Below are 23,680 nucleotides of genomic sequence, written 5' to 3'. Positions count from 1 at the left end.
CAACCTAAGACTGGGCCACCTTATGGTTAGAGTTACACAGGTGACTTTTAAATAATGAAACCAATAGCCTCCTATAGTGTAGACTACACCAAATCTGAACACCTTTGACTAATATAATGTGGGCAGTTCAGGTAGCATTCTTGATTCTTAGTGCATCTCTAACATGGACCGTAATATACAGGGGTACGGGTACTCCTAGAATGAGATCCTAATAGGTTGGACTTGATGGACTAATGTCTTTATTCAACCTCAAATACTATGTCATTATTCTTAACATTGCTTACTATTTTTTTCTGTCCTAATCACAGGTCACTGAATTAGAGAAGAAACTTGTGACCCTTCAGTGCCCTACTCCTCCTTAGAGCATACATTACAGAAAACATGGAATGTTGGGCCCTGTTGGCTTCTGGTTGCCCACCAGTGCAGGATCTGTGTCACCAGTGATGTCTGCCCCCCCTATCTTACGTAATACTCCAATGATTCAACAGGGGTGAAGTCTTACTCACATCTGGATATGTGATTGTGGTTCTCTGTCAACATCTAACCGGACAACGGTGGGATTCCAGCTGGCTGTGTCGTGACTGCAGCTCTGTAGCCTGTGTCTATGTATTTGTTTGGGCCTTAGGCCCATGTATTCCTGACGGACCCTGGAATATGCCACATGGCAAGATATTGTATTCAGTGACCCTACTGGCTGTATCTCATAAGGACCTTGACTGGGATCCTTTGCCCCACTGGTGGCCTAGACAATGACTGTGGCCTCTTCTCCTGGATTTTGCGTGTATCTGTGCTGTATTTGTGCTGGTGGTCTCTGTCTAATACCTGCCCTTGGCATCTCAACGAAAGTATGTACCATTCATCCTTCCTCTGTTCCAAGCTTTCTTTTAACAGTTGTTACTCCCTGCCCTTTCTCCTTGCAAATGGCAGGAGCAAGGTTGTGATGGAGCTGCCATCTTGTTGGTAAACTAGACACATCACTGGGCCTCATTTATCAAGGTGTTCATAATATGAGTTATTTGTACTGTCCATGGCAAGCAGTCAGCTTTTTCCTTATCTTTTCATTTCAAGCAGCAATCTTAAAGTCTGAATTGGTTTGGTAGTTGTGAACAACACAATTTTTCATATTAGATACCTTGCCAAATTAGATCCACTATGGTGTGAGCCCAAGGTCACCCTCACCTAGCTTTTAGGTTACACGTGAATGCTGCTGGTGTTCCAGTACTCCACTGGTTGTATCTACCTACTAGAGTTTGCTCAACTGCCACTCTTTGTACCCTTTGCAATAGGAATCCAAAGTAATTAGGTCTGATAACTGAGATGTAGAGATCTCATTAATGGAACCCCAAGCTATGAAAGAATCTATCAGGCGATGCAAGCCATCAGCATCTACTCAAATATCAAATGGCAGTTTTTGGTGGGCCAGCCCGTTAATTTACCTTCTAATGATATTAAAAAAATGTTGCTGCAGCCCACAAGATGGCTGCCTCTGCAGTGTACAAGCACTTAGTACACTGTAATGAAACATGTAGGCAACAAGCAAGAGGAAAGTGGATAGCTGAGTAACTGAGCAATTGACATAAGGTAAGATGTATGAATCGGAGTGTATGAATGACTGCATTAGACATTTTCACCTACCATGACCTACCCCACATTGTAACCACTGGTAACTGCTAAGATGCAACCAAATGTGGCCATCACAGGCTAAACCACACATTTTATTATTTTCTGATTTCTCCTCCCAAAACTTTGGCCTGTCCTAGCCTTATAACCGAAGTGGCTTTGTTGTTATTCAGTATAGTTTGGGTTCATCTCAGGGTGATCCAATATTCTCTGGAAAAAGGTCAAGTTTAAAATATATTTAGATTGACACAAGTCTGTAGGGCTTTGGAACTAATGGTTGGTTAGGACATATTAACACAGGTCCAGGAATTAAGATGTAATTTCAGGTTCTGTCTTGGCTTTGGGAGCTAAAATGCTGCAGGTGCTATGTGATGACATCATTACTGTGCACTCCACAAGATAGCCATTTCGGACCTGTACCAGGAGCTTGTGTAATATGTTCTTGAACCAGAGCCTGTAAGTCAATCACCAGAGCTGTTCATAGACACCAGGGTCCACATTTACTTTTTTGTATAGCAGAAGATGAGTACATCAAGCATCTCCTGACATGCAGTACTAATTATCTTTATCCCAAATTTCTTGAATTTGGAAAAAAGCAAAAGGTAAATGTCCAATATGGGCTGAGTGCCCTTTCAGTATTAAAATACACCTTCCTACTATCAGTGAGAAAGACTGTCCTATTTTAGATGAGGTGTCTCATCTTCCTAGGACTAAGGGGCGGTTTTAAAGTATTTTACAACATTGGATGTCAGGCTTTATTACAAACTCATCTGTTGGTGGGCCTGCATAAAACACCCTTCCAGACCCTCAGAGCAGTGGCCTGCAGAAACCATTCCTAGCACAGCTATTGCAGTTAGCGTTCCTCAACCCCCTACATGGGTGGGGTTTGCTGTAATTCAGGCCCAATACCATTTTCTGGGCCCAGAAGTCCTTGTGCCCATAGTTACAAGAGTGCTAATGCTGCCGTTCAAACTGTCATGTGTGCACGATCAGACTCTGCACTGTACATAGCAGTGACAATGAGAAGTGTGGCTTATGTATGTGTGAGAGTGCGTGGGTATTAAAATGAATCACAGACGTACATCCATAAACATGAGCTTATTCAGTACAGTGGGCCCAAAATAACCAATCAGAACCCATCATTTCATTGATCTGACCTCATTTAGGTTACAGCTGCACAGGAGAGTTTTATTAGCTCAGTTATGCTACTAAAATCATTAGAGATTAAAGTGATATTAAAGTCAATAGGTTGTTAAGCTATTTCAAATGCTGATTAAATCACTAACAATGAATGGTGCTCCTTGATGTTTAAAAGTTTTATCTTCAGCTGGTCCCCTGAGCACTGGCCGTGATATCCTGTTTTAGGGTGGCTCCTATCCCTTTCAGGGTCCTATGGAGCCACCCTTGTGTGTGCTAGTGAGCTGTTTGTTTCTCCATCAACACGGAGACACCGCAAGGCAAGTCACTTCCCTGCTCTTCCTTCCTCCTTCTCCAAACTAGTAGATGGACAGCTACGGGAGACTGCTCTGTCTCTTGTGATCTCGTACTCAATAGGAAGTTTAGGGGAGCAGAGCTGAGAGAGTTAGAGCTGGCTATTCGGAAACATGAAGAAATACTTTGATGGACAATGTATATATTTTGATCTGGATTCATTATTGAAAAAAAGTTTGAGAGTTTAATACTGCTTTCATTGCAAGGCGGAGTAATTGATGGAACACATGGCTCCCTAAGGCGTGAGCTGCAGAAGCAACATCTTGTATTGATCAATTGCACATGATTGAATCTTTGTGCGACCCTGGAAGATTTATCGCTACTACATACTGCTTGTCTAGCTTGCACCATAGAAACCTATATCCTCAATCTGTTTAATGACCAATGGCTAACACTTTGCTAGCATGATTGAGCTACTAGAACTCTCCTGTTTTCCTATAGTCTTTAGGGAAATTGTAGTAGTGTGGGTTACTGAATATGCTCAACGCATGTATGTACAAGCTTTCCTCATCTTCGCTGTATATAGCTTCGAACCGTGAATCAGCTTCTGACGTTGTAGAAACATCTGCATCTAACGCAGCACGTGCAATTGTAGATGCACGCCTAATGACAATGACAATGCCACTGGTTCTGGCAAGGAAGCTGCCGGCAGCCGTGTCAATTCCCTTCTTGTGACAGAACGAGAGGAAGGACAGAAGGAAGAGGCTTCTGTGGTCACGTAACACCAAGACATCTGGCTCACTAGGGGGTGTGAATGGGTATTATTAGAAGGAGGTTGAATGATACTGTGCCAAATTACTATCTGTCTATTTATTGGTATGTTATGGGAACAAAAAACGAATGGCTGTAAATAGGACCTTTTAAAGTGATACAGAATAGGTCGATAAAAAGCGAAGCATTCTGGGGGATTATTAATCTAAGCAAAGTTTGGCATTAAACAGATTCTGATCAAACTCATGTTGTCAAACTTGTGATGTGTGTATGATTGAAAACATTTTTGGCTATGTGGAGGCTCGGGGACTGGAGTCTTCCATAACTTGCTGCACAAAATGTTTCCATCCAGGGACACTTCAAGAGGCTTTCCTAAAAAGTGTTTGACTCTGATTGGTGCCCCAACGCATACTAAGGAACAAAGGGGTCCACACGTCCCACCACCGTCTAGCAAAAACCAATTGGCATGCTGAATTCCAACCACAAAAATGCAATAACCATACTTTGTATTTTAAAAGAAACCTTTGCGGGTATTAATTCGTAGGCTGTCACTGTGGACTTCATTGTGAAAATGCTAGTTTTCTGGTGGCAGTCTCGGGCTTCAGTAGCTACTGAATAAAAAGTAAATATGGCAAGCCCTCAACTCCACACCAGATGGGCAAACCTCAATGACAAAAAGCAGATCAGTTTTGATTACAGATGTCATCATTGTTAGTAATTGTTAGTAATGGTGTATAGCCAACAGGAACCTTCATCAGGGCTGCTTTAATGGAACAGGTGTTCCTGGGGAAAGTGATTCCAAACCCATAATATATATCTCTATATATATATATCTGTATAGGTAACAGCTTTGCACAAAAGGATTTGAATCATAGAGAACATCAATCAGCATTTTGACCACCGCTTCTGCTACCAGATTGATGATCTCTAAGGACACCTTCTGAACACTTGTTTCATACAAACAGCTATACACCATTGCTGGACTTTTGTCTCAGAGCTTTGCCCCTCTGGTGTGGAACTGAGCACTTGCTATATTGATTTTTAGTTTCTTTTCACTTATTGCCTTGTCCATATGGTGGTGCACTAATGCATACAGCAAGCTGCCTGGCGTCTTTCTGCAAGTTGATGGACGGTGGTTGAGCTCAACTATTTGTCTACTTCTTTCTGAGTCATAAATCAGAAACAAGTATATCAAAAAGTGATTTCAGAACACCTAAGCTGACAGATGTGGTCACATGCCTGTGCACTGACCCCAGGTTTTTGATCACAGTCAGTGGACGAGGATTATTTGGCAAAATACACACTGCACAGCCAAAAACATTTGCACACTCATTTGATTGGACTGCCTTTGGCTTAGATTACAGCACGCATTCGCCATTTCATCACTTCGATAAGGTTATGCAATATCACAACATTTATTTCCATCCCAGAGTTGCATTCATTTTTCACCAAGATCTTGTAGTGATGATGGGAGAGTCGGACCTCTGCGTAAGGTCTTCTCCAGCACATCCCAAAGATTCTAAATGGGGTTAAGGTCTGGAGTCTGTGGTGGCCAATCCATGTGTGAAAATTATGTTTATGCTCCCTGAACTATTATGTAGGCCTGATGAATCCTGGCATTGTCATCTTGGAATATGCCCATTGTGCCATCAGGGAAGAAAAAAATGATGGAAAAACCTGGTTATTCAGTATATTCAGGTAGGTAGCTGACATTTTTTGGGGGGACATAACATTGCTGAACCTATACCTGACCGACTGAAGCAACCCCAGATCATAACACTGCCCAAAATCCAGGTGGTGACTTTTTTTTTTTGGCTGGGCAGTATACCTTACTTAGCTTTATGCCACGTATTTCTCAGGGCAATGTCAAATCTTGATATACTTCTAAGGAGGTCTGGAAAGGTACTTTAATATCAGAGCTGAAAGTAAAATTTTATTAATTCAGAGAACACGGCTTCCCTGCTCAGGATTAAATGGTTTATTCAAGGCATGTCTATAGTGCCTCTTGCCACCCCACCGCCAAACCCACCTTTGTTAGGGTAACCTTTTTTTGTGGGAACACCCGCTTATGTACTATGCAAATGTGCAATGTGAGTATACCTAACTGTGCCCTCTGTTTCTGGAGTGTTGCAGGCTGCATCACCATGTTGGTGAGCTCATCAGCCAGAATGCACAATTTACCGCTCCTCCTCTTCTCTCGGTTCATGCCCACTCCCTCCATCCACTATGACCCCTAAATTTAGAGCAAAGCCTCCTCCATGCTTCTCCCGCATCCCACCATTGTCAGCCAGGTGGTTGGCAACACCTCCTTCTTCTGCATGACTGGCAGATTTGAAACACGAAGGAAGGAATTAAGCCCACTGAGGATTCTGACATATCCAGCTGCTTCAAAATCCTAAAAAAAATGATGGATGAAGGTAGATCCAGTGGACCTTCTGACTTTGCCCTAGTTGTACTGTGGCCCAGATGACTAGGCTGAAGGTGTCTTATTTTGGACATATTATGAGAAGAACCAACTGGAGAAAGATAAATGGCTGAGTTCTGGCTGAGTAGTGAGACAGGGGTGTCTGGAATAGAAAACCTGCCAAGCAGAATTACAGTTTTTTTTAGCGTACAAGTTCACACATATTTATAGAAGTCAGATATTTAGATGTTTGCTTACACTCTACGTAGAATAAAAAGCTACGAGGAATAGTGTTATGCATCACAATATGAAAGAAGGAATGGGCTATTCTATTTAGCACCACGTGTTCACTTCCCCATTACAGATGATGGTGTTGGTGAGCAGAGATCATCTTCAAAACTAATTCCAGGCAGATTTTACAGGGGCTACAGGCATAGCACCAAAGGACCACGTTTGGGCCATCAGTTGACCCCCAATGCTCTGAATTCACAGAATGCACAAAGTATTTATTTAGAATAATTCAGCATTAGCAGTATCTGTTCCAGAGACAAACATGTATATTTCATGGGCACATACGTCTCACTCGGAGATCAAAGGCACCAGCACAATAGTAACCAGAGGCGAGCTGGTAATTACGGTTAGTCATTAAGTAGGAGCACTGTGCGTGGGTCCTTGAAACACAGCGCCTGCTACACAGTCAGATTAATATGTGCTCCTGGGAAGGTGAACAGGGAGAGCCTTTTCTGATATATTACAATCATGATGAAAATATCTCCTCTTACAGCCGTAAAGTGAACCTGTCACCATTCAGGGCAAAGTAACTCTTTTCAGCCTAACTTTTCTGCTGCTGACACTTACCTTTTCTGCACCTTTTCTGCACTCTCATACAGCTCTGTTCACCACCCAGAGCCCTTGGAAATATTGGGTACATCCAGTGTGAGCAGGTGATTGGTAGCTGGTACATAAGACCCCAGGGAATAAGCAGTCTCTTGGGCACAGATACCCCATCCAAGGGAGTAGTGGAAAACAGTGCAGTGTTTATTGGTGATATTTACAAAACTCCTCATAGGTGCTGTACAGTGGTTCACAAAAAAAGACTAACAAAATAAAACCTAGCCGTATCCCGGCACTAATTTAATAAACCAAAGTATAAGTCCTTACTAACAGGCTGAGCAGGCCTACCGCTTGTCAGCCTCCACATACACCATTTGCTAGTTTTGTTACAAACCATGCAGCTCTCTCAGACAGGACTTGTCTGATCCCCAGGCAGAGAGCACTGAATACAGATTCCAGGTGAGCTTAAATTGCCAGTGGAGAGAGGAGTAAACCATGCACTGGAGCCCGGATCTGATCATGTTCCCTTACACCCATTATGCCAGGGGTAGGACCCCTTGGCATTCCAGCTGTTGTGAACATCCATTATGTTCCATGAGGAATTGGAAGACTCTGACATCTATATCTGTTCAATGAACTGTAATAGATCCTATATCACAACCAACCATAAAACCTACCAACAGCTGGGAATTCACCAGTTGTCACCCCCAGGGCCGGATTTCCCGGGCCGGGCCGGGCCTTGGGGCAGCAGGGAGTAGAGGGGCAGCAGGGGTGTGCAATTCCTATCTCCCGATGCCGGGGTGGATAATTGTTTTCTACATTTAGCCCTGCTTTGGGCAAGCAGAGCTAAATGTACAGCGGGAAAGCCGCCGCTTGTTTTGTACAATGAATCCCATTCTCCATGGGTGGGGGGTTGGTTATATGTATCATGCAGCCAGTACCAACTGGGGATTGCCAACATACTGGACCATTGTTTACAATGGTTTAGCTGTTGCAATCATCAGGTGAGCAATGGGGGTAGTAGGCACAGATGCATATAAGGGCATGGTACTGGAAGGCTGAAAAGCCACTTTTGAGTGCAAAGAAAGTATGTTGATACCTTTCATGCAAGTAATATGGCAGAAGCCACTGCTGACCCTCTTAAAATGCTAGTTCCCCGGCTTTTAGGTGCCCCCAGGGCCGGATTTGTTCTCCCTGCTGCCCCAAGGCCAGGTTCCTCAATGCGCCTCCCTACCCGCCTAAACCCCCCGCATGGAGAATGGCAGATCTGCAGGCTGCATACAATGTCGCCAAGATATCTTGTACAAAACAAGCGGCGGCTTCCCCGCTGTACATTTAGCTCTGCTTGCCCACGCCCGGGCATCAGAAGATAGGAATTCCACACCCCTGCTGCCTTTCTACTCCCTGCTGCCCCGAGGCCTTGGTTGGCCTTGTGGGAAATCCGGCCCTGGGTGCCCAGGCCCAGGGGGTGGCATCAATACCTTTGGAGTTGCTAAAGGAGAGTGTACAGAGATTTTACAATAGATTGTATCATGAATGGCCATCTTAATAGAGCCCCAGGTAACAGTAAAATCTTGGTCTTGTATCTGCCCCCCTCTTGAGGTTTCCAGTAGTGGGTGGAGCTTGCTGGACCCTTCCCACAGGGGTACACACAAAGTGGATTTATATCCATTGTGACTATTCTGGAAAATATTTTAATGAAAGTTCAGCTTTAAAAAAGTTTAGGTTGGACTTACACTTTATGAAGAAGAGGAGAGGGGGAAGTGTTCTGTAATCCTGCCCTAGGATGGCAACGCTGCTCCCTTATAGATATAGTACAGTGAGTGAGCGTTGTCACCGTGAGACAGGAAGTGTGTTACCGAAGGAACACCAGGTAAATATAAAAGGAAAAGAAAACTAATGTGGCCACCTCATCTAAGGAAGGGTTAGATGCAATAAATCACATTTTGATCTTGGTGTACATACACTTAAAAACTCTTCTGTCAATATCCTACATGATTTATCTATAAGGAACTGTACGTCGGCGAACATCTACGCAGAAATGACGCGCTGCACAACGTACTTAGGATAGAAAAACTTTCTCTTGCAAGCTGAAATATTCAAAGGGGTATTTTAAGGATGCCACTGCTAAGGAAACTCATGGTAATGAACAGGTCAGCTTACGTGTGAGATGTATCAATGATTACACTACCTCTGTAGAGCAAAGAGCTCGGGCTGCCTGAAAGAACACAAGTATTAATAATATATGGCCGGCATGCATATTTCATGGCCTAGCCGCTGTTGTGGGGCTGGGGGAGAAGTTACAGGTCTCCCCTACTTACCACCAACCAAGACCATTACTGGGAGGCAACAGAAGCAAACAGGAGGCGGTGAACTTAACAGGTAACAGGTATGTGTGAGTTCAGTCTACAACTTTAATCCTTTGTGTCTGTATGGGGAAGGGCTGTGTTTATTTCCCATAGACGGGCTGATCTCTCTCTGAGGCCGCATCTGACAATAGCACTTGCAACATGAAGGGGCTGTTTAGCATTGTTAGCGTTCAATAAGGCCGTTCAAAGAGCAATGATGATATCAAGTCCAGCAATTATCCGATGGTTTGCCGTAGTTAGATCTGTTGGGATCACCTATTGATTGCTTCACTTTACAATGCTTAATGTTACAAAATGTGCCATCTGAGATGGAGCGCTTGCTAACAAGAGCCGAAAAACCTCTTAACAGCATCACTAGTAAACAGGTATCTTCACAGTGCAGACTCTGGTTGGATAGTATTGACCAATGGTAGCGCTGTAATAGACAGGATGCTTTCCTCAATGGTTTACCTACTAAATAGGATGGAGTAGGGGCAGACATACGGTTTTTGTAGACTGTGCATGTGGATGAGTGCCCACTGATACAGCACAGTGGCTCAGTAGTTATCCCTTTTGTCTTGCAGCAGTGAGGTCCCTGGTTCAATCTAGAACACTATCGGAATGGAGTTTGCATATTCTCCCTGGTTTCTGGTTTCTTCCTACACTACAAAGACAGAAGGGTAGGTTCATTGGCTCCTGTCAATATTGGCTATAGTATGCTATAGGGAGAGGCAAATCCACTCTTAGACAGCTGTCACCAGAATATGTGTCCCCGTTGGGGGATTTCTTCTCTTTTCCTGTTCTGGTGACAACTCAGAAGCTTAAATTTCCACTGGCCGGGGCCACCAGGACAAATAGAAAGGGTGAATCTCGACAGCTGGGACACCAATAAAAACCTAACAGAGGCTCTAAACCCTCATCACTCTAGAAAAAAAAGGTTTTGGCTTTAGATACATGTCTAAAAAGTGCTCGGTCATTGAGTATGTGAATATAAGCCAACCACGGCGTTCTTCTAATGTATTAATCTGATCCATGCTTACATAATCACAATCTAGTGTCATCCCCATGAGTCTATGTGTTTACATTGTGTAGAACCATACTCTAATGTTGACCACTAGGGACGAGCGAATCTGCCTGGGTATGATCCGCAAACAATTGGGAGAATCTTGCTCGAAGTTTGTGAACTTGTCCGGTTGGGAAGATTCACCATCCCTTCCTGTAGCCGGAAAATGAGCGCTTACATAGATCGCAGGGCAAATTGTTTATAAATAGACTTCTTACAGCTCCGGTGACCTGACATGGGTTATAACCCTTGCACATTCTATCCTTACTATACTTATTTTTAAATAGGAATGTTGCTGATGCTAGCTGTACCCTCTTTTCTCTTTGTTTTCCCCAGACAGCTGCCCCTACTGCCTACATCTAGCTACACCTCAGATAATAATATTAATGACTGTGATCATGTTGTAAAGTATATAGCAGCGGCAGGGAATCCCTGTAATATTACTAATATTGCTAACTTGTTGGTTACCAGCAGCAGGCAGCTCTCAGGCTGCCGGGGAACTACAAGCCTAAGCATACCTTGCCTGTGCATGTTAGGGTTTATAGTTCTGCAGCTGGTTTGCCAGACTACGGCTGTACATGGAAAGTCATTGAGAAAAGCATACGCGGTACCATTCCTGATGCTGAAAAGGATAAAATGGTCATAATCCATCCCTTTAATCCTGCAGAGGGATTTGATTTCCATGCACAGCTTATGTTGCAAGGCGCATATCTGACCCACATCTGCAAGATAGAGGTGGACTACCGGAGCAGTTATCACGGTATGTGACACAACTCAAATGTCATGACAGCAAGAGGAGGTGCACATATACACACATACACGAAGACACATCATATAGGGACGTCATTAGATAATACAGAAAGAAGCAGGGGCACAGGCTTGTATCATACACAGATCCTGCAGGAGAAATGATGGCATTTAACACAGAAGAGTAACTACAGGGATAGCAGCTGAAGTGGCACCTACATGGTCCACAGTTCCAACCTCACCATCTATGTTTCTTTACAGTAGGGAGCAGAATTGGTTTTAGACAAGGTGGGAAATCAATGTAAGAAACCTGGTATGAGAAACTCTAATAGGGGACCTTGCTTTGTTGTCGTTTGTTGAGTTGTTGTCATCGTCCCCCCCCTCCTTTCTTACTTGTTCTGGGATCTGTGATTCAGAAAGTAGAAAACCTAGAAAGGCAGACAAAGACCTTTTTTTAAAAGAAGGTTACCATAAAAGATGTTGTAGAATTCCACCCAGGTTGACAAAAGCGCATAATCTTTAATAAATTGGATGAAATCTCCTTGCAGCAGGTCTAGTTGGCCTCCAGCCAGAGAGTTTAGGAAGGCAAAATCCAATAGACTTATTTTAAAAAAACACAGTTTAAAAAAGAGAGCAACCCATGGGAACCCATCAGAATGCAGTTTTTGAGAGTGGGAAGATTAGACTAATGAACACCAAGGTGTACACCTTTGGCAAAAATACTTCCAATTACCTCTTGGTAGGATTAACCAGATCTTATGGTTTAGGTCCTGGGAAGATGGTGATTATGTTTAGGTAGCACTCATAAGTCCAGGCATAAGCAGGGCTGTAGCTACCATGGGGCGAGTGAGGCACTCGCCTCAGGCACAGCTGAGAGGGGCACAGCCAGGGCCGGCCTGGCTGCGTCCCCTCGCCCCTGTTGCCATGGCGAGCAGAAGGTGCCATTGGCGACAGGGGTGCCAGGCGGCCAACATAGCCGTGGCTCGGCTGGAAGAAGAGGAGTGGCACAGGCTTCAGCTTCCCCTCGGATCCCCGCTGCTCTCCCCCACCTGTATGGGCAGTGGACTCTGTGTCCTCAATCTCTTTTTCTATTTCAAAAGGGAAATGTCAGGGGTCTGTTTAGAACCCCCCCCCAACATTAAAAATAAATAAACATACACACACTAAAAATGTTTTCACTAGTTTCGTCAAACGAAACAGATTTTTATGCTATTTTGGATTTGGCCACCTGCGCATCGCCATCCTGGTGGCAGGGCGCATGACATCACATACCGCAAACGTCTGTTGGGTAGCACAATTTTCTGTTCTTGCCTCGGGCGCAAAAGGAGCTTGCTATGGCTCTGGGCAAAAGTCAGGGGTTGTAATAAAATACTGTCGGCTCAGAAGGTGATGACACTTTTCTGCATAAAGTAGACATATGGCGAGTGGCAACATCTATTTGATTCCCAGTAACGATGTTGACATACGTCTTCACCATGCAACACTGTGAATAGTGATGCACTAACAGAGTGCATAAAATAAATATCTAAAAGAGCTCCATAGACTCACCGCTCCATTCTAAGTTCAGCTGCAGTCAGTCCAAACTCGAGACTGCATAAATGGCCGTATAGGAAATGTGGAGTGGAGTGGAGAAGGATTAGAACAACGGTCAGGTTTGTATTGCTGTCTGTGTGTCCCTGTTAGGAAGATTCACCCTCCTCGTTTGTCCTGGTGATTGTTACTACTGAAAGAAAATCCCACATTCTGGGTGGTCATCGGAATAGATGGAAAATCTTTCAATAGGGACACTAGTTGTGGTGACCCTGCTGACCCCCATCAGAGAAAAGGTGAAGAGAAATCTCCCCAACGAGACACAGGTGGGAAAAAAAAAGGGTTATAACCCTCCCTTACTCTATCCAAATTGAACAAAAAGTTTTGGCTTCATTTCTGCTGTAAGGGAAAAGTCATGATAAGAGTTAGCAAAAGTTCTTATTTTACTGTTGTTTATACTTTATTAATTTATATTGTTTTAGGTAACAAGGGTATCCAAGTAAGAATCACCATCTACTGCAAGTCTGCAAAGTATGAGAAATTAACTACTTAAGGAAGCCTCAAATATGTTCACCAAAATGGCAGCTCTGCTGTCCCTTTTGCACCTGGCTTGTTCTTTACATGCAAATCCTCCCCAGTCTTGCCCTACGTCTTGCCTCTGCTATGATTCTTCTAACCTAGTTGAGTGCAGAGGACTGGAACTTCCCATAGTTCCTCAACACCTTCCTCATAGCACCTGGATGTTGGACCTTCGTTACAACAACCTCAGCCGACTCGAGCCCACCTCATTCCAAGCTTTGTGGTCACTCCGTATCCTTCTGTTGTCTGACAATATAATCGAGGTTGTGTCTGCAAGAACGTTCCGCTCTCTTGGCTTCCTGGAACGATTAGATCTTTCAAGTAACCTCCTCAGCAGCCTACCTCTTGACTTCTCCAGAGGTCTGGGTTCTTTACAAGAACTGAGAGTCCCTTCCAACAGGTTGACTGCCCTTAATTATGAGAGTCTCAGACATCTGGAGAGCCTGGAGAAGCTGGATCTGAGCAGGAACTACATAAGTACTATAGAACAAGGGGCCTTTCGTGGACTTTCAAGACTACGCCACCTTCTTCTCCAATCCAACCTTCTGGATTCAGTAAGAGGTGGTTATTTCTTTATGCTGCAGAACTTAGAACTTCTGGACCTTTCAGATAATAACATCAGCAGCATAGCAGTTGAGTCCTTCACTTCTTTGCACTCATTACGACTACTGGCACTTTCAGATAACCAACTAAGTCACCTCAAGTTCAAGACTTTTCTCAATCTCCAGACCCCTAGTACACACATTCAAGTATCTGGAAACCCCTGGGTGTGTGACTGTGACTTGCAGAGAGTGTTTGGAAAGATAAACAGTGTTAGGCACCTTCACATAGATGACTATGACAACCTGACTTGTGAGGGACCATCACAGCTCTCTGGAGCAGCTCTGGCCTCAGTGGACAACCAACTATGTGTAGCCGAGACTGCCACTGTATTGGTCATTACCATCACCGTCCTGGTAACGGTAATTGCTGCCATTGTGATGGCTGAGAGGAACCGCAAGAAAAATCAAGATAAGAACTGGAATGATTCAGATGGCCCATTTGAAACACAGGACAAGTGAGATAGTCAACCTGTACTGAGGACATATGGAGGCCACCATTGCCGATCTTGCATATGGAAACACTAGTTCCCTGGCTATCATGCTCATCTAGTATCGTCATTACTTTCTGAGTCGCTGACCTGGAACCAATATAAAAAATCAAAAGCTCTAAACTTACTGACTTTCCTAATCGGCATGCTTGTCTGAAAGCCACAGGAAGGCATGTAACCAGCATTTTCAGAAGAGGGTCTACAATAGCAGCCTTTATACTTTGCCGATCAAAGGTTTCCTTTAAAGTGAACTGCTTGCAATCTTTGAATGCAAAATTATGTTTTTCAACTATAACTTGGAGGGTGCCTTATGGTAAAAACAAAAGTGTTACTTTTATTGTAACGCCAGATTTATAGCAGGGAAAGAATCCCGACAAAGTAGGGATTCCAAAGCAGACAGAAATTTGCAAGCCTCCCGTCTTCAGGACATGGCTGTTGGAGGCACAATAAGGATATTTTTGACCTTGGCATCAGATTGGGTAATAACATCTCTCCAGGTCACTGGAAATTTTGGTAAAATTTTTAAAAAGTGTGTTTACTTTCTTTGAATTCAACAATCTTGTCTCTGGTGGGGCAATAGGTATCCATTTGTAGATGGATGTCCTGCATCTAGGCTTCCAGCTACAGCTACCTACCACAACCATCAAAAGTGGGTCTCATTCTCCTTTTTGCTATTTTTATCTTAGGTCATGGAGTAGGTAACACCAGATTTATAGCAGGGAAAGAATCCTGACGAAAGTAGCAATTCCAAAGCAGACAGAAATTTGCAAGCCTCCCGTCTTCAGGACATGGCTGTTGGAGGCACAAAATGGATATTTTTGACCTTGGCATCAGATTTGGTAATAAAATCTCTCCAGGACACTGGAAATTTTAGTAAATGTTTTTTAAAAAGTGTGTTTACTTTCTTTGGATTAAACAATCTTGTGCCTGGTGGGGCATTTGTAGATGGATGTCCTGCATCTAAGCTTACAGCTACCTACCACAACCATCAAAAGTGGGTCTCATTCTCCTTTTTGCTGTTTTTATCTTAGGCCATGGAGTAGGTAACAAGAGCAGTAAAAACAAAAGAGTTGGGAACTTTGGAAGAGAAATCTTGTTACAATGTTTAGGATGTAATGAGCTAATCAGAAGGGAAATTAGTATAGAGAGCTACTTTTGTAAATGTCACTACAACAAAAGTGATATGTTATTTACAGGTAGAAACTGCTGGTTTCTAATATGAGACTCCAGCAGCAAGTCGTTCCCTCTTTCATTGATTTTGCCGACCTTGACATGTTCCCTCTTTTCCAATTACATTATTCATAAGACAATTAAAAAAGCCCAACAGTAAAAGTAGGGCTCCTCTTTAAAGTGTATATATAGCCCAAAGTATATTTTTACACATTGGTGAAGGGTTAAAGACCCAATAAGGTTATTGTTTGCTGTATGTGTCCCCTCAGCAAAATGTCCCTTCACTTTCAGTCTTAGAGACGCAACAGGAAGTAAAAAAAAAAACTCTACAAAAATTCCCATCTTAGAGAGTTGTCACAAAACCTATTGCCCGCACTGGAATATATCCACTCCCCTCTTGCTCTCATGACAACTCTAAAATCAAGATTTCCACTTACTCAGTGGCAATGGTCAACTGGACAAATAGAGAATATAGTGAATCTCCCCATCAGGGACACAGGCAACAGTAAAAAGGTAGCAGATGGACTAATCCAAGGGTAGGCAAACTCCAGCTTTTGTGGAACTACAAATCCCATTGCAAGATTCTCACTCCCAGAGACAGATACATGGTGGAATTTGTAGTTTCACTTCAGCTGGAGGGCCAGAGTTTGCCCACCTCTAGTCTAATCTATTCCCACGCTATCTAAAACAAAAAAAAACTGTATATGGTGGCTTAGATGGAAGTGTCTTTTTTATGTTGTTACTCCCTCGGGCTGTATACATTTGTAGTGGGAGCGTTGATGTTGAGTAGAAACATTTTCTAAATTGCTGACACTACGATTGAGTTCCCTTCTTCCTTCCCTGATACATACAGACCAAGTCGGATTTGTCTCAGGCAGACAAGCTGGAGACAACACAAGGCGTACGATAGATCTCAAAGAAATTCTAAATCTTTCAGAAATGGAATCTGTGATTTTGACCATTGATGCTGAGAAGGCATTTGACCGCTTTAGTTTGCCATTCCTATTCCCTACTTTAGAATATATGGGGATACGGGGACCCTTCCTGGATGCAATTCTGAAACTCTATTCCACTCCTTCCGCAGCTATTAAACTTCCTTTTTCATTATCCTCTTTCTTACCTATACGTAATGGTACTTGACAAGGTTGCCCCCTATCTCCTTTGTTATTCACCCTCTGTATTGAGCCATTAGCAAGCCATATTAGGAATTCTCCAGACATCTCTGGCGTACAGGTTAAAGGACATGCTTTTAAACTCTCACTTTTTGCAGATGATATTTTACTGACCTTGACTAAACCGTTTATTTCATTACCAAACTTACATAGGGAACTGACTAGTTATTCCTCCATATCAGGGTACAAACTCAACGTATCTAAATCCGAGGCAATGCCAATCCACATACCCCAGGAAGTATTGTTGTCTCTCCAGTCCTCCTTTGAATACAACTGGAAAATAAATAAACTAAAATACTTGGGTATTTATCTTACCCCCCAGGTGACCTCCTTATACAAGACTAATCATGGTCCCTTGTACCGGGAAATTAGAGATCTTCTTTTGAGATGGAGATCACATCGTCTATGCTGGATTGGTAAAATGACATCAATTAAAATGACGATTTTGCCAAAATTGCTCTACTATTTTGGGACATTACCTATTAAAATCCCTATACAGGATCTCAAAATAGTACAACTTTTATTGCTCCAATTCACATGGGACAATGCTGCTCAAAGGGTTGCTAAGACAGTGTTAACAGCTTCTAGATCACAGGGCGGGTTGGCGTTTCCAGATATACACAAATATTATTTAGCTGTTCACTTACGCCACTTGGCTTCCTGGTCATCGTTAAACCCGCCCAGTAGATGGACAGAAATAGAAAATCTTTGGATTTCACCACTACATTTAAATTCCCTTTTATGGCCTGACGTCCACTCTACACATGTTCCCCCACTTTTATTTACTATGCAACATACTAAAGATATCTGGCATTCTGTAGGCTTTAAATTTTATTTCACTTCAACCACTACACCAATGAGATCATTTTTGCATACGCCCCTTCTCCCGGCTACACTTAATCGACATACTGCTTGTCCCTGGTCAGATCAATCTCTTCTAAGCTTTAGAGACATAATTGACAAAGTAGACAGGACCCTACTGCCATTCCAGATTTTACAAACTCAATTCAATTTACCAAACAGATCTCTTTTTACATTTCTTCAGATCAAACACTTTGCATACAGTTTCCTCTTCACTTATTTTTTCACCACTAACACGCTATCTAAAACAAAACAAAAAACTGTATATGGTGGCTTAGATGGAAGTGTCTTTTTTTTGTTTTTACTCCCTCGGACTGTATACATTTGTAGTGGGAGCGTTGATGTTGAGTAGCTTCAGTTTCAGTGCTTCAGATCTGGCATCCCTGCCATATGAAGCTTCGAATACAGACGTTTTCCTTCCTGGCAAATTGTTATTTCCTCCCTTTCAGGAAATGAGTTCATGCTTTTCAAAAGGAGATTCAAAAATAGATTTTAAAAAAGAAAATCCTTAAAAGTCCAGACAGCACATAACCACACAAATACAATAATAAACGATAATGGGAATCATACACAATATTCCAAATATGTATGTTCAGGCTGTAAATTGTCAACAAAATGTACCTTCGGCTGGATGGGAGTATTTAAAAATCATTCTTAGATCCCTTGTGCTGCAGGCCAAGATCCTTTCTACTTTTTGGACGGCAATCTACAAGTTAACCACAAGATGGCGCTCTTGGAGCACTTTTATTTTTGTGACCCCTATGAAGAGAGTCTGTTGTCACAGATTGGGTGTGCCTCTGCTGGATGGAGCAATGTACAGGGCATGTGTATATTTACAAATGGATTTATTTTACTGGCAAATACATGTAAAACCCTTCTTTGGCGTATGGTTGTCATTTATATCACAGCTATAGAAATGTTTGAAAATAAATTCCACATCTGGGTAAACGCACACAGCAGGGCTCTGCGTCTGGTACCCACAGATGACCCAATGTACAGAATGTTGGTGCAGGACATCTATTTCTCCACCTGTGAACAATTTGGGGACATCATCTAGCTTCTTGTCCCTTAGGCTAGTTCACACCAGCCCCAGTGTGTTCCGGCCCGATTGGTGCTGGAAACGCACAGGATCGCATTCCGGCCGGCTCACTTTGTTTCGGGGCGGGAGGGGGCTTGGCCATGCATTGAAGGCACTGCAGCCACGCCTTCTGGCCGCAGTGTGATCGGCCAGAAGGCGTGGCACATTAATGCCTGCGTTTCAGTTGTCAGAAAAAATCCTGCAAGCACTATCAACTGGCTGCACCCGAACGCAGGCATTGATGTACCACACGATCAGACTGCGGCCAGAGGGCGTGGCTGCCATGCCATTAACTTCAACAAAGTGAGCAAGCCGGAATGCGATCCAGTGTGTTCCGGCACCAATCGGGCCGGAACACACTGGGGCTGGTGTGAACTAGCCCCCAAAGTATATCGCAAACCCAAACTTTTTTTTCCTAGTGAAAGGTCATACCTGCTGTCATTTTTCTATTTGCCATCTGTGCTCATGAGGGAGATTTCTCTTCAGCTCTTGTCCTGTAGATTCAAGGCTATACACCGAGAGATGATCTGCAGATTTTCTATGGTCAGATGGGAAACGTGCAACAGATTCTCAATATACCTGAATAATGCCTGCATCCAATCAGATTGTTCAGGTGTTTTGAGAGCCAGCGGGGCCGACTAGCAAGATGCTGAAGCTTGGCCCAGCGGGAGATTCCTCCATCCACACAGTTTAGCATAGATGGAGGAATCTGTTTCACGTTTCCCATCTAACCATAGGAAGTCTGCATATAATCTATAGGTGTATGGCCAGCTTTCACTAGAACAAGTGTCCCCATTGGAAGATTTCCCCTCTATTCTCAAAATTGTGGATTCCCATCACTTTTATGCCCAGTGACATTGATGATCAGGACTACTCATGAGAGTGAATCTCGCTAACGGGGACAGAAACTGCAATAAGAACCTTGGATGCAGTTTAATGAGAGTGCCAATGTTTAATAAATTCGTTCGTAGTAGAAACAGACCAGCCAAAGCAATTCAGGGGTAAAACAGACTACCACTTGTTTAGGGCTCAGGTGTTCTAGGCAGTGGGACTTAACATGGCATAATCGTCCCACCCCCTAAACCACCTGAGCCCTGAAGGTGGTGGGGGAGTCAGCTTTACCCCTGAAACGCATCGGCCGTTTTGTGTATTCCCATGGTGAACTCATTAAAAATTGCTGTGGACTCCTAGATGTTGTTTGGTGCTCTCATTTGGACTCTCAAATCTGGGCCCTCCCCACTTACTTAAGGTTTCAAATTGGATAGCATTTCTGGACTTGATGTGGGGAAGGGGGATTCACCTTCTGAAAGACTCATGCTTGAGCACTTGGGTATTCCATGGATGGGAAGGATGAACGCAAGTTCCAAGAGATGGAAATGACAATGCAAATGGAAGTTGAGATGTTGTTAAACACCAGTGTTTTAGCAGCGGTCCTCCATTTAATTCTTCATTATAAACATTAATGTTGATCTTGCAGAGATCTTTTTTTTGTGCAATTTTTTAATTAAACTAATAGATTCCAGATAAAAGCATCTGCTCACTCGTATCTACAGAGAAGTGGTGGCCTGCCCATTGGTGCTACGAAGATGAACTTGATCCCTTTTGGTTCCAGAAGTCACATTTCTTTCCATGCCAGTCATCAGAAAAGGCATCCATGTTCACAGTGCTGACCATTGGAGCATTGCTTGTCTGTAAGTGCAGATTTAAAAATCAATCCTACAAACTAGTCTGGGCAAGTGGTAGACCAGAAGCCTGCCTTGTCTTCTTAGTAAAGAGAACTGGTCATCAGAGAAATAGATAAGGTGTCCTAGCAAATACCTGGAAAAGGATTTTAGAAATGCCATAACTTTCTGTTCCTGACTAAATATACAGTAGAAGAAAAGGTAACATCCAAACTATAGTACTGCTATAGTTGCCTATTTAATCACCTCATGCAATTCATAAATATACCTTTAATTTCCACTTTTCTGTGTTGCCAGACCATACAAGACCATGAACTCTTGCTGCTTGTCTTTTCTCCAGTAAGCAGGGGGCCCAACGATACCAAAAGTAAAAGTGAGGGAGGTGCTGTATGCTCCTTATCAGAGCAAGACACAACTACATATGATTGCTGGACGAAGCACTCCCAGGGATGCCTTACTAATGACGCAGGTCAGGGTCCTGACATTGCTTAGGGGGATTAACCATTTCAGTTGTAGCTAATAAGTCATTAGAGGCGCACCTGAAACCAGGTTGCAAAGTAAGAGAAAATATACACAATCAGCCATAACTGAGGGGTGAAGTGAAGAACATTGATTATCTGGTTACAATGGCCCCCCAGAAGAGGGTGGGCTATATTAGGCAGCAAGTAAATACTCCTTCCCTGAAGTTGTGTTGGAAGCAGAAACAGATGGGCAAGCGTAAGGATTTGAGCAACTTTGACGAGGGCGAAAGCAACTCCAAAACTGCAGCTCTTGTGGGAGGTTTCCAGTCTGCAGTGGTCGGGACCTACCAAAAGTGGTCCAAGGAAGGGAAACCAGTAAACCAGAGACAGGGTCATGGACGGCCAAGACTGAATGATGCACGAGGGGAGTGAGGGATGGATTTGCTCTTGATAGTGTCAGATAGCAGCAGATAGCAGAGCATACGTTCCTTCTGAGGTCTAGTGGAGTCCACGCCTCAACAGGTCAGGACAGATTTAGTGGCAAAAAAGGGGACCTAATCAATATTAGGTGGCTGATTATTTTTGTTATGGCAGATTGCTGTATATTTTCTTCTGCAATGGAAGGTTTTTGATTTTAGCCTAGAGACCATGCTAAAGGGGTAGTCTCCCACTCTCTGTACTAATACCCCCAGCCCCCCCCCATACATTTCTCAGTGGGGGGAATTCATCAAAATCTGGAGCAGCTGTGCATGTCAACCAATCATCTTCTCTCCAGTTAAGATTTGAACATGAAAGAGAAGCTGCTCCAGATTTGATAAATTCCCTTCAGTGAATCCTGCCTGCTGACCGCACATGGAACTAAAGTGCCATCCAGAGACAGATACTTCCTTGCAAGGAAGAGAGAGGCGATGCTCACGTGCAGAAACCTGTGCAAAGCAAGGAGCTGGAAGGCAATACACTTGACAGTGTGGTCACGAATGACATATTCAACACTACTCATCCAGCATAGAAAAAGGGCACCCAGTTTGTTGCATAGGGAGTTACCAAACCTTTCTGGAAACAAAGGGTGAGGAGCTACCTGCTTTAGTCCCTGTTCACACTAAGGTGTTTTGTTGCTCAAAGCCAAGCGTGATAAAAGGCTCAAGACAAAGAATCCCATTCATTTCTATGGCCCCTGTTCACACTTGAGCATCATGTCACAAAAACATCTGTCGCTGGAAAAAGTACACAAGCTACTTTTTGGCAGATTGGTCCCATAGACTTCACTTGGAAGACTTTAAAGGGACCCTTGGCAGTCCCAAAACATTGCGATATCATGCCTAAATGGTAAAGTGACATTAAAGGCAAAAAATGTTTTCGCTCCCCCCCATGTAAATGTTAGCACTTACCTTAAATGATGTCTCTTTTTCCGATCTTCCTCTTCTTTCCCCATGTTTTCATCTGTCCCTCCAGCGGTGCGGCGGCTCTCCTATCCAGCGCTGACTGCTCTGTCTCTGCGATCCAGCGGTGTCTGCAGGCGGGTGCACGCGTCCATAGACATACCTTGCGTCTCTGCACGTCTCCCGGCCGAGAATCCGAACTGCGCATGCGCCCGCCCCAAGATCCTTTGCGGCCATACGAGCAGTTCCTGATTCTCGGCACGGGAGCGAGCGGCGATAACGAGGTAAGTTTAAAATGATTTTAAACGGGGTTTTTTTTTTTTTTTACACTTCTTGCCTATATCTACTGCATGCTAGCAGTAGATATAAGCAAAAAAAAACCAGAGGGTTTAGACTTTAAGACATTTTTCTTTGTGTGTAAAGCTATAATGAAGTCACCGGCTCCAATGGGAAACGTCACACAAGGCACTCGAATCACATGTGCCTCATTTCCACAGGTACCAAGCATTCCGACAGTGCCAGACTAGGGTAGTACCGGTTAAGGTAAGGGGACTGTGGGTAAAGGCATTTTGGATATCATACTGCAGGGCTGGAGGGTTCATGCTTGTGTAGATGTGCAACGCGGCAGAGGCATTTAGTAAGCATTTGAGATCACAGTAGTCCAGAAATAGCCACCATCTTTGCCAAACACGTACTTTATTAAAATCCATCAGCCTAAGGAACGCCCACGTCTGAATGTTTCACCCTTCCAGGCTTAGTCTTAGAGATAGCTCTATGACTAAACCCGAAGGGGTCAAATGCATTAGAGGTGGGCGAACACCATGTGGGGACAATACTATACTGGCTGATGGATTTTAACAAACTACGTCTGGTGAACTTAGCAGTGTGCAGCCGTTTCTGGACTAGTCTGATCGTGGAGCCAACTCCTTCAGTGCAACCGAGCAGCAGAGCCCATATGTCTGGATGAAGTGGTGAAAGTTGCTCTTTATCCCTTCACACTAAACATTTGAGATCAGTTTGAAATGCTTTGAAGTGTCTTTTGATGTTTTTTCACAGGTGCAACTCACCTGCAGTTCACCTCCTAAGTTGTACAGTGGTACCCGGTTCACAAATGCTTCTGTTCGCAAACAATTCTGCTCGCGAACAGGAAGTCCGGCAAAATTTTGCCTCAGTTCGTGAACTCTGCATCAGGTGATGAACACGACCATCTTTCCCGTTCTGACACGTGGCTTCCTCTAGTCGAGCAGAACATATGTATTCCAGAATCCGGCTGCACTCCTTAACGGGTAACCTGTCAGCGTGGGTGCTCCAAGTGAGCGCGGATGGCGCCGCCAATACTGAAACTTGTTAAGACGTCACCAGCACACCATATTGAAGTGAAGAACACGTCTGTTTATTAATGCTTCATGTCAAAAAACAAATAGCAAAGTTTCTAGGCCACACAGGGTCCCCTTCATCAG

The 23,680-nt window shown here is 43.6% G+C and overlaps 2 protein-coding genes across 2 annotated transcripts in view; both read left to right on the top strand.

Annotated features, from left to right (window-relative positions):
- Positions 1 to 994, top strand: part of PPP1R9B (protein phosphatase 1 regulatory subunit 9B) — a 34,049-nt gene extending 33,055 nt beyond the window's left edge. The window contains exon 10 of the mRNA XM_018552756.1: positions 309 to 994. Coding sequence (XP_018408258.1) covers positions 309 to 362 — 54 coding nt within the window. The 3' untranslated portion in view covers positions 363 to 994. The remainder of the gene's footprint in view (positions 1 to 308) is intronic.
- Positions 995 to 13,326: 12,332 nt separating this feature from the next.
- On the top strand, positions 13,327 to 14,388 carry LOC108783992 (slit homolog 2 protein-like). Its single transcript, XM_018552712.1, has one exon. It carries the CDS (start codon positions 13,327 to 13,329, stop codon positions 14,386 to 14,388), a length of 1,062 nt encoding a protein of 353 aa, XP_018408214.1.
- Positions 14,389 to 23,680: the final 9,292 nt, after the last annotated feature.

This window comes from Nanorana parkeri, unplaced genomic scaffold, assembly GCF_000935625.1.
Source record: "Nanorana parkeri isolate BGI_ZX_2015 unplaced genomic scaffold, ASM93562v1 scaffold96, whole genome shotgun sequence".
In the NCBI taxonomy this organism is placed as follows: domain Eukaryota; kingdom Metazoa; phylum Chordata; class Amphibia; order Anura; family Dicroglossidae; genus Nanorana; species Nanorana parkeri.
This window is presented reverse-complemented; position numbering and strand designations above follow the sequence as displayed.